At 46.1% G+C, this 12,056-nt stretch overlaps 1 protein-coding gene across 1 annotated transcript; it reads left to right on the forward strand.

The window, feature by feature from the left end:
• Positions 1-9,925: 9,925 nt before the first annotated feature.
• Positions 9,926-11,508, forward strand: LOC149351721 (zinc finger protein 711-like). Its single transcript, XM_089575629.1, has 2 exons — positions 9,926-10,048; positions 11,065-11,508. Exons 1-2 carry the CDS (start codon positions 9,926-9,928, stop codon positions 11,506-11,508), a joined length of 567 nt encoding a protein of 188 aa, XP_089431755.1.
• The last annotated feature ends 548 nt before the right edge of the window (positions 11,509-12,056 follow it).

Raw genomic sequence — 12,056 nt, forward strand, 5'->3', positions numbered from 1 at the left:
AAATTTTATGGAAGAGGCAAATACGGGAAATCTTACGACGGACAGTGAGAGGGGGCAAATTTAGACTTAGTTTCATGTTAGTGACGCTTGCTGTGCGGTGGTAATTATTGAGAATAAAACGAGCAGAGCGATTTTGTACGCTCTCCAAGGTTTTATTCAGTGACACATGGCCAGGGTCCCATATGGATGAAGCGTACTCGAGAATGGGTCGTACATAGGTAGTATATAGCCGTTTTTTAAGTGACAACGGAGCTAGTGAAAAGTTACGTTTCAAATACCCAAGCATGCGATTGGCTTTGGCTGTTGTGTAGTTAATATGAAACTTCCAGGAAAGGTTATTCGCAATGTGTACTCCAAGGTACTTATAAGTTGAAACGGAGTCGAGTGGATAATCATTAATACAGTAGCTTGGACAGGATGATTGACTGCGGGAAATTCGCATTGTTTTGCATTTTGCAGCATTCAGTTTCATCTGCCAAAGGGAGCACCAAGAAGCGATATTATTTAAGTCAGTCTGGAGTAAAGTCACATCAGAAGCGTTAGTTATTTTACGGTAAATTACACAGTCGTCAGCGAAAAGACAAATAGAGCTAGATACGCAGTTGGGTAAGTCATTAATATAAATAAGAAAAAGCAATGGAGCCAAGACAGATCCCTGAGGCACTCCTGATTGGACGGGTACCTCAAGGGAGTCAGTCTCGTTAGCTGTGGCATACTGGGTGCGGTTTGAAAGAAATGCAATTATCCACTCAAGTACTACAGGATCGATGTTAAGGTGACTGAGTTTTAGTATAAGAAGTTGATGATTAATCTTATCAAAGGCCTCGGAAAAATCTAGAAACGCACAATCAGTAATGAACCCCGAGTCTAAAAATGAATGTAGATCATTGGTGAACATAAGTAACTGTTTCGCATGAGTATAATTTGCGGAATCCATGCTGGGAGGGATGAAAAAACTGGTTTGATTCGAGAAAGTTGACGAGGTTGGTGAAGATTATGTGCTCAAGTACTTTGCAGGGTACTGATGTCAAGGAAATGGGGCGATAGTTAGACGGTTTATGTGAATGGCCAGATTTGTAAATAGGAACAACTTTCCCTGTTTTCCAGTCTTTGGGTAGACAGCTCTCGTTAAGTGATTTGGTAAAAATAAAGCTTAATAAAATAGAGCAGTATTCAGTAGTGTTCTGAAGGAGTTTTGATGTGATTCCATCGACACCACAAGACGATGATCGTTTCAGTTTACTAATGATGGTTCTGATTCCGGCGGGATCAAAAACAATGGGGTCCATTGGAGAAAAATGAGCATGAGGGAAAATCGGGCATTGAGTGGCTGAGGGGCTAGTGAACGAGAGAGAAAAGGTGTTATTCAATAAGGCAGCACATAAATTTTCAGGGACCTGTTTGCCAGACTCGTCAACCAGGGTGATTGTTCGATCATTGGAGCTCTTTACAATGTTCAAAAATTGTTTCGGATTCGTACTTATTAAGGAAGGAAGTGTGGTGTTAAAGAAATTGAATTTAGCTGTTTTCAGAGCGTTTATGTAGTTTTGTGCTGCCTGATTGTATATTGACCATCGGTTAGGGCTACATCTCATTTTTGCTTGGCGAAAGAGCCTTTTTTTCTTATTGGATAAGCGTTTTAGATAGGTGTTATACCAGGGGGCACTGGGTGAGTGATGGATCACTCTTAGTGGAATATACTTGTCACTGAGATGGAGAAGTTTACTTTTAAAAGATGACCAGAGTTCAGAAACCGAAAGCCTCGAGTGGATTAGTAAAATGTCATCGAGAAATGAGGAGAGCTCCATATTAATAGCGTCAAAGTTGGCTTTGTTGTAATCTCGGATACGTTTTTTTTGTCGCTTCGCTCGCGTAGATGGCACTGAAAACGAGAAGTGTAATATGTCATGGTCGCTGAAGCCTGGTACGTGTAACACCGCAGAACTGATGTCAGGAGCTGATGTAAGTATTAGATCAATCAAAGAAGATGACGATGGTGTTACACGCGTTGGTAGATTGACAAGCTGAGATAAACTGAAGTCAGAACAAACAGTGACAAAGTTAGAAGCTTCAGCGGTAGTAGAACTAGCGCAAAGATTGGACCAGTCAATGCTTTGGAAGTTAAAATCCCCAAGCAAAAAAATAGGTGCACCAGGAAACCGTACAGTGATTTGGTTAAGACAGTCACGGATACCTTCACAAAACGCCGTGCTGCAACTGGGAGGGCTGTAACAGGCACCAATGAGAAATTTTTTGAAAGCAACAGTTATACAGCACCAAACTGTTTCTAAGTCACAATCAACAGATATAGGAAAAGACTGAAAACTTTCATTGATAGCAATTAGGACTCCACCACCCATTCTATCAGTTCGATCATAACGAAAAGTAACGAAGTGTTTATTGCAGTCGAACAGTTCATTTGATGATATTTTCTCAGAGAGCCAAGTTTCGGTTAGGACAATTATGTCTGCTTCAGAGTCGTTAATTAGCGCATTAAGATAGTCCTTTTTATTGTAAAGGCTGCGAATGTTCGTGTACAGCACGGAAACTTTCGACACTGATCCGCTTCCCCTCACCCATTCCTAACTTTCGGACGAGTAAGTGCGGCCAGAACGTGTTGCCATGGTAGGTGGGGCCTCGTTATCAACTGTTCGGCTAGCGGGTGGCATCTCGCGTATGTTGTTGGTAAGCGCGTCATAAAAGTAGCATTTGTCTTTGGCAAGCAATTTATTGTGACGTAGCTTGTACTTAGTTTTGAGTGATTTCGCGAACTCAAGAAGTTTCTTTCGAGCTTGTCGAGTAGCTGGGCAGAAGTCCTCGCTCATGCTGAAATCGCTATCCTGAAGGCGAACCTGTGAATCGCATCGAGGTGCACGATTATATGAGGAGCGCTGTTTGGATTCGACCCGAGTTTGCGCAGTAAATGCTGAACGATACATCTCTGGATGTGCGCATCGGCTTAGAAAGTGTGATGATAATGAAATTTAGCGACAGGCACTTATTTCTCTGTCAAGTGCTAATGTGTGCGTTTTTAAAAGGCGAGGTGATCTCTACTATGAGGCTGGATGGCGCATCGGGCTCCCGAAAGTGAAGTTATCGGATGTAAGCGGCCTCGTCTCGAAAGTCGGCCTTTGGCAGGGCACGAAATGGGACATGAGCACGGCTTTTAAGTTTCCATTTTCACCTTGCGTTTTCTTCTTTTCGTCGTTGTCGTCTTTTTACCCGATACTGCCTGCTTACTACGCCGTCAACTGCATGAGGAGTCCAGCAAAGTCTTCGGGAAAGGCGTTGCAGAAAGAAGGGCATTTTGCATTGCAATGGCAGTGTACTAGCAGACGACAGGACGTCGCTACACACAACACGTGCTTACGGAGCGTCATCTGCTCAGCTCCGTGTCGTCCCGTTGCGCTAGCGTCGCCAACGCTGCGCTTTATTGTCATGCCCGTTCCCGAGCTCTAAGCCCAAGTTATACCATATGTAGGGGGCAAATTCAACAAAGAATAGACGGAAACCTACCCCAGGCAGTCGAATCTGCACTGACCACTTTCGGGAATTATCTTCTATCGGACCGGTGAGAGAGCGCGGGTACTATCTGGTGAGGTGCCGACGATGTTCTGGTTCACATCAGCGGCTCCAAAGGGTGTGGTAGTGCTTTTTCAGCGGAGTGTATAAAGCACTGTTCCGTATTGTACCAAATTATGCCTGAATATATAAGCTGTTATTTACCTAGCGTGAAAGACCACATGGGGCCCGAGTGACAGTCGTGCTGCGAATGATATGTATTCGGATTTCGCACGGACGCCCTTGCCTGTCCATCGATAGAAATTGTCAGCTTCTCTCAGTGCGTCCAGCCGAAACTTTTTGCCGAGATGATAGCGATACATTGCGAATATTGCAACTGTCTCTTAAAGGTGCCTAAGCTCTTTAAATGCTCCTGAAATGCACCAGACGTTAGAAATGTAGTTTCAAATTTGCTACTTTTTGACCATTCCTTCTTCACCACCCGAAATGAGTGGAACAGAAGACTAACGACTCTACCAAAAATAAATCTAACTTCCATTCTGCCCAACCGTTAAACTGGCTTGCTTACGAAACTGAAGGAGAAAGTGATTGTAAGGTTCGATTCTGTAGTCCGTAAATTCATTTCAGTCAGAGAATCATTATACCGAAATTAAGCGCATTACTAGAGTAAAGAGATGTCACGAGGTTTGTCTTTCCCTTTTACATCTCCTCATCCCTCTCCTCCAGTGCGGGATAGCCAACCGGAGCACCCTTCTGATCAGTCTCCTCGCCTTCCCTCTTCCTAGTTCTTTCATACAATTTTTTTTTCTGTCCCATAGACGTGATTTACAGTACGGGTACGCACAGATTCCTTGGAAGCACACCAGACATCCCAATACGCATTCACTCATACACTCAGTATCAATTCTTCACTGACTGGAATGCACGCTAAACAAAAAGTGGAGCGTATAAATGTATCGTATAAAAGAGTGAATAATCAGAAAACACGCATGAGCCTGTGTTTCCGCGTCTTAAGGGCATCCATGACAGCATTTCAGTTGTCCAGTTTAGTGCGGACGCCGCAGCATGAAGAAGAATTGCATGGCCTACACCTCGTAAAGTAGCAATGTATTCAAATTATTTGGAGATTTGCTAAAGTTAATTCTGGCTTTGATGGTCTTGTATTTAAGCGCGCTCTCTCGACATCAAAGTGTTTAGGTAAGCGGAAAGCAGGACAGACTTGAAGTGCTTAGGAATACCAGTAAATGTGCCCACAACAGCGCATACGTAAAGTGATGTTAAATCAGACGGCATTCTACAGCGGCCAGAGCTGCTGAAAGTTGCAGCAATGTTTGTCTTGGCGCAATGCCTACCGCTGGATCACCCTTAGCGGCTAGCATCATTTTGTGGCTTATTGAACGGCGCTAAACAACCTGTAGCTCCTGCTAAGCCTTTTTATATTGCTGCGCAATATGCGGTTAATATTCTAAACGCCTACAGAAAAGAGCACGTGTGGTCATTTTCATGAAGCGGCGTGTATTTGGGTCGAGCGCACTGTCTGTGTTTGTGTAATATTTTGGTCTGCAGACGCGCAAAAAGCAGGGGACACGTAGAAAGTCTGAGATACACTTTCCGATTTAAAGGGTGTGCGCTAAAAAGACGTACACAGGAAAAAGATAGAGACGACAGGAAAGAATATGTATAAGAATATGAATATGTACCAACTAGCCCGTCAAAAAGCTTTACTAATACCCTTTCCGAGAGCCATAGGGGAGTATGCAAAAATTACCGACGATTACGTTACTTCCTAATGCGAAATTTGAGCGCAGCAAATAAGCTGTTTCACCTTTTCGATAGTGAGTCAACCCCAGCTGCGGAGTTGGTTTCAGGGACAACGCCGCCGATGCCGACACAAACAATATGATACCCTCGCTTCCGCAGCGCTAAGAACCAGGTCTAGCCGTGGGAAGGTGGTCACGTATTCGTCGACGTGCCGGGGCCTACGTGAAATAACCGGCGCGTCGGCAACTGAAGAGCACCCTATCCGCCACACAAGAACAGGGGGGGGGGGGGGACCCTTTCCTCCTCTTTCTGCATGGCGGCGACGGTGTTCTATGCAGTCACGTTATCTTGACTCTCTAGCAGCGTCAGCGGCATCCAGCGGTATCAGTCGGTCGCTGCTAGCGCTGGGGGGATGAAAGGGGGGCGGAGCTGGTTACGAGGCCGACGACAACGCCGACGACGACGCGAAACCCAGGAACGGACGCCAATGAGCTGCGCTCTAAAATGCCGTTACACTTCTTTAGCACGGTGCTCAATTTCGTACGAATGATGAGGACACCTTGGTGCATTCAGGCGCAAAACGTCGATTGCCTCTTTTTTTTTTTCGCCCTCTCTCTGCCTTTTAAAAAAAAATCTTCGCTGGAACACACCTAATGTCTCTCAAAACTTCGGAGTTTCGGAGCAATTTTTTTTTTGTTCGTCCTTGGAACCGTTACAGAAAAATCACTATCATTGGTAAACCCTCACCCCAGTCCTCAATGCAAGTAAAGTTGTGCTGCACCGTATGCCTCTGAGTACAAGGTGTAGCTACACTTTCAGTAAACTAAGCGTACTGTATTTGTTAGCGGCTATTTATTGGTGATAAGAAAATAATAAATCGAAGGAACAGATGTTGCTAGCCACGGCATCTGCCACCGAAGCCTGGATCACCTGAGCTGTGGCTAGCGGGAATAAAATGACACGGAGAGGACAGGGAGAAGGAAAGAAAGGGGGGGGGAGAGAGAGAGAGAGAAAAAAGGACGGAAAGGCAGGGAGGTTAACCAGGCGATGCCCAGTTGGCTACCCTACACTTGGGGAGGGGAACAAAGGGGAAAAAAGGAAAAAGAGCGGCAAAGAAATGAGTCTGTCAAGTGTCCATCGACCACTATGTCACAGGGACAGAGGGCACGCACAGAAAACTTAGGTTATAGGCGGGAATGCAACCCCGAGTCCCTTAGGAAATTCAGCAATTCACCAATTGATCTCAGATGGCATACCTATTCGACTCAAATGGTTTGAACTGGCCAGCAAAAAAAAAAAAAATATAGTATACCATTTGGAACTATTTGGCTTTTCTTCTGTGACTGGTGCGAGACCTCTGCTAGCATTTATACAAGGGAATGGAAATTATATTACTTGTCTTTATGAAAATCAAACGGGGCCAAAAAGGCTGCATCACACAGGAAAACTAAAGTCGCACTCTATACCAACATAAGTTCTCAACATATATATGCAAAACACACTTTTGCACTCACTTATACACCTCAATCGGGAGGCCTTCTCGCTGGGGCCATTGGCGGTTGACGGTTAAGCGAGGTTATCTTATTGAAGACTGCCCGCGCTGATGGTGGAAATGATGAAAACAATTTAGAAGATTAAGCAGCTACAATCTCTTTTGCAAGCTGTTAATTAGTTCAAAGTTCTGTATTATATATATATATATATATATATATATATATATATATATATATATATATATATATATATATTTATATAGGACACCATGAACTTCCACTTATAGTTTCCAGTTGAAAGCAAATTATTTATTTATTTATTTATTTCAGGTTCCTTCATGGCCCTTGGGGGGCATGTACACTCCATTGGGCAATGTACACTCCATTTCGCCTTCTGGGTCCAATTGGGTCCTTCAATTGGTATCAGATGGTTCCAAGTGGGCATTCCGACTGGGAGTGCCGAAAGCAATTGGCATCTCACGAGCCAGTTGAGTAATTCAATTAGAAATGCAGAACCCATTGGTATGCCCTACTTGAACTGAGGAAACCAAATGGACTACCCAATCGGATTCATTGGCCCTATTGGCTGACCTATTGGGTCCAACTGGTTTCAATTGAAGCCAAATGGCATGCACAGTTGGGCCCATTGTTTATTTTTCTCAGGCGGGCGGGTCTTTCTTGGATGATCAAACACAAGTTCCACCTTCACGAACTCTCCTTACTTTCGAGGCCACATTATACAGAAGGTGTTGAGAGGGAAATGGCTATGTGAGAGGCTAAGGATAGGACCACTGCTTCAGATGCGTTTTTCGAATCGATGAAATTTGTTTGCGGTGGTGTGGCGGATTTTAAAATTAGAGAATTTTAGAATAGGCAACCCGAAAGAAGTCCGTAAGTTCTGACTGGGATACCCGGAGGCGGATATCACGTCATCCTCGAACAACGAACGAGCAAACTTAGGCATCGAATTACATTTCCGTTTTCCAGACAGACCAGTGGCGTAGCCAGAAATTTTGTCAGGGGGGGGGGGGGGGGGCTCATGTTACAGCGCGGCCTCCTCATGGAATTTGTGGAGGGATCAAACGCAAGAATAATGACGGCATTGCCATGTTGACAATGCCATTGTGTATTAGATAACGCTAAGCACTGTCTAGAAAAGTGAAATATGCAGTTTTTAAAATAAAAAAAAAAATGCAGTCGTAGTCTTAAAAACCATGACAGACATAAATGATGCCAATGCTTTAATGTCACTGCGTATCAGTCGGAAACCTGCAAAGCAGTGCGTTCCGCTCATATGAAACACGTAAAGGCCACTAAATGAGCAAGTAGAGGAAAAATATTGTAATGAATCTCTGTTGTTCAAGAACCTTTACATTTTTGTACGTATGCAACGGCCAAAGAAAAATCTCAGTGACACTGTCCTTCGTTTCAGTGTACTGCGCAGCAGCAGCTGTCACCGGTCATGTATGCGAGTAATTACACCGAAATTTTAGTCGCAACAGAGGGCACATGAATAAACGAGGAGTTCTGCAAAATATGCATTGCAAGCGCGAAGATAAAATGTAATATTAGAAATGCGAAGATAAAACTTGATAAAGCACAGAGAAGTGTCACTGGAAACAGTCACACAAAACCTCGCAACAAGATATCGAAATTCACGTATGTCTCCATTAAATCTACGTATCTAAGCAAAAGTCACCCTATATAATGCGTGAAGCAAGGCAAATAAACATCTTGCGCAATCACAGTTAGTAAACCTTACACACGGAAAGACAGACCATCCAGGCAAGAAGAAAAGTATGATAGCAGAAGTCGCGATATGTACTTGGGCCATGCTGCGGTCGGTGACAGTCCGAAAAAATTTCGGGGGAGGGGGGGGAGGGGGCTGATGCCCCATAAGCACCCCCCCCCCCCCCTCCCCTGGCTACGCCCCTGCAGACAACCGAAAAACTGTGCAATAAATTAAACATAAACTGAAAAGAGCTACATGTTTGCAAATGAGAACAAGAGGTTTGATTGAAAATGTGCGAGGGAGTGTTTGAAAGCGCGCAGTTTGACTCAGCAACAATTTTTGCGCAGTTCACCACCCCATATTTTTCTACTTATATGAGCTTTGTTGTATCTGCACGGCTGGGCTGCTTATCCAACTGTCCTTGTCATAGCATTATTTTTTCTCTTTCCTTGCACTTACCTTCATGTCTTTCACATGAGGTTGATGCGCTCTGATGAAAAAAAAACGCTGTTTGCCCATGCACAACGGCGCAGCTATGGCGCAGCTGCTGGCGTAATCTGTTTTCTTCGTCATAGAAGCCGTTCGTGCAGCTTGGCGTTTCTTGAATGTCATCGAATATTTAGTTACAGGGAGTATGTGCTATGGGGAGCCTGCGCTGCCCAGGTGGCACTGCAGTTATTCCACTATTCGACTAAAAACTGCTGCCGTCAGTCGCTTGGGCCGCTACAAACGCGAGGGCACATTCTGAACGATTAGAAGCTCGCGTTTGGTTTATAGCGCTATTTGCCTCGCTTCTGTAGACATGACCCAGATAACTGACACGCACCACGTGTGGCTTCGACAGAGCGCAGAAACTCACGCCAATAAGCTCAGGAAGGTGGCGTGGAATAGCGCTACGAGTGCCCCAAAAACTGCTTGCTCCTCTCGCTATGCTGTGTGTTACGGCGCTGCATTCGACACGGCAAACTTCAGCGCAGGTTCCCCATAGGTCGTGACGTTTACCACAAAAGTCGGAGGTATATAAGCTCTTCGGCAGGGCAGTTCCCACGCGTCGACAGGTTTTATAGATGCCGATGCAGCAAAAGCAGCAGTCCAAAGTCACAGCGATACTCTAAAGCTAAAGCAGTATTAACTTTTAAACTGATCTGCAACGAATCCTTTAACGGACTGCGCTTATAAACGAGAAAAAGCGAATGCCATGAATATTTTGCGCCGACTTATTTTAGAACTGTCGCTTTCTGTTCGCCTCTTCGCCTTCGTGGCGTTTCTTCTTTCTTTGCATCGCTCGTGAGCTACGTCACATCGCTCGCGGTTCGCTGCCCGCCGACCAACCGCCGCGCCAGCTCGACTGACCGTTGGGACCGGGTGGTTGCACCTCCGCTTCCTCGGTTTCCTTCGACCGCCTCAGAGCGGAGCCATGGACCGGGTGCTGACCGTCGCCTCGCTGCTGACCATCAGGTTTCCGTCCCTGGCCGAGATGGAAGCCAGGCGAAGGCGCGCCAATGAAGCTGGCTACGACTCGGACGTGCCACCCGAAGTGGTAAGCCCCGACTTTCTTCCGACAACCATCGGCTACCTCAGTGGACGCGGTGGTCCCTCGTGGTCGCCCAGCGGGTGGTTAACTAGAGACGGCGAAGTTCGGAATCTGTCTGGCCTGCTACATCGTGAGTGCCAGCTGCGTTAAGTCACTCCACACTAATCAAGGATTGTAGCTGTTTGAGCATAGGCAAGACTGGCTTTCAGTGTTAAAAAAGGGCAGGTGAACGCAATGTTCATCCCACTCACGCGCATGCTTCATTTTCCTGCCACAGCACATACGTTCGGCCTAATTTGTGGGCCATCATGAGGTGTGAGCTGCATGGACAGATAAGGACGAAACGAAAACAACTGCATATAGCCGATTGACGTATACACATCACTGCCCATCACTCCCCGATATATAACCATTTGTTTCGATGCCATCCATGACTGCCGCTGCGGTGGCTGAGTGGTTATGGCACTCGGCTGCTAACCCGCAATACGCGGGTTTGATCCCGGCCGTGGCTGTCGAATTTCGATAGAGGCGAAAACAGAGGCCCGTGTACTGTGCGACGTCAGTGTACGTTAAGGAACTCCAGGTGGTCGAGATTTTCGGTGCCCTCCACTACGGCGTCCTTCATAGCCTGAGTCGCTTTGGGATGCTGAGCCGCCGTAAAACCAAAAGCAGCCATCCATGACAGGTCACATGGCTAGATTGCAATTTAGCGTCTGAACTGTATCTGCGTTCAGGGTCGAAATGCAGATAGAAGTTTTTCAATAAATGATTAATCTTAAAAGTTTTGGTAACCTATCCTTACTTTCCGTAGGTCCTGCCTAGGCCTGTCTCTTTTAGTTTTGAGCTTTATAGTTACTGGCTATATTCAAAGAAAAAAATAGTTTCACTTTCGGTTCTGCCAGTTGATTATATTCCACAATTTTTGTCAGGTGCTCTTGTTGAACATTTTTCCGAGCTTTGGTGCACACAAGTGTGCGAACAAGAGTGCGCTGAGTGACCGACCCGCTTTCTTCTTCCTGCAGCAGCGCCACATGTCGGACCAGAGGCGTCGCCTGTGGAACATTCGACCGGAAGGGGAAGTTACCATACACATCTGCTGGCCCTGCGAATTAAGCTTCTACCTGCCTAGCCGCCTCATTGCCCACCAGATCTATAAACATGACTACCGCGGCGAGCCCCGGGGCACCAAAGTGCCGTGTCCCATCTGCTACCGAAAGTGCCGTAACGAGACCATTATGGCCATGCACTTGGGAAAACACATCGGTGAGAGGCGGTGCTTCAAGTGCGGCGCTGAGTTCGCTAGCACCACTTCAGCCGTAGACCACAGGCGCCTCCACCGCACGGGCGGTGGTTTCCAGTGCGGCTTTTGCAGAAAGCTCTTCGCACGTAAGAGCGACCGAGATGACCACTGCCGGCGGGAGCACCTCCGCAAGCCGAAGGTTCCGCGCTCTGGGAGCAGCCGGTAGGCCAGCGAAGGCAGGAGCGATGCCCTCCACGCCTGGGCTTGAAGCGAATGGAGGTGGTTTGAACAAAAAAAGCGCGCTTCCTTCTGAGAAAATGCCTCCGTCGGTTTGGCACGGCTTTTCAGCCACCCATGTTTTACGTTCAGCCGTCAGAGGGTAAACACTGGGAAGACCTCCGGACTCGAACGAAGGGAAAATTGCCTGTTTGCGTACAAAAAAAAAAAAAAAATCAAAGAAAAACACATGGAATGTTTTCTATCTTTCAGGGAGATGTCATTGACCGAATAAACTCAGGATTCAGATGTCTGCGCGATGTAAGAATTGACGGGTTTTTAGACTCCGATTTAGGTGCCAGAGCGAACCTGTGGATCGCATCCAGGTGCACGATTATATGAGGAGCGCTGTTTGGATTCGACCCGAGATTGCGCAGTAAGTAAATGCTGAACGAGACGTCTCTGCATGTTCGCATCGGCTTAGAATGTGTGTGGTGATAATGAAATTTTGCCACAGGCACTTATTTCTCTGTCAAGTCAAAATGTGTGCGTTTTTAA

Source organism: Amblyomma mixtum, chromosome 3 (genome assembly GCF_055824585.1).
Source record: "Amblyomma mixtum isolate Tamu chromosome 3, ASM5582458v1, whole genome shotgun sequence".
Lineage (NCBI taxonomy): Eukaryota > Metazoa > Arthropoda > Arachnida > Ixodida > Ixodidae > Amblyomma > Amblyomma mixtum.

What these genes read in the sequence shown, in the direction of transcription:
- LOC149351721 (XM_089575629.1), top strand. Translation starts at nt 9,926, where the DNA reads ATGGACCGGGTGCTGACCGTCGCCTCGCTGCTGACCATCAGGTTTCCG. An exon ending in CGGACGTGCCACCCGAAGTG is followed by an intron (nt 10,049 to 11,064) that starts GTAAGCCCCGAC and finishes TTCTTCCTGCAG; the next exon opens with CAGCGCCACATGTCGGACCA.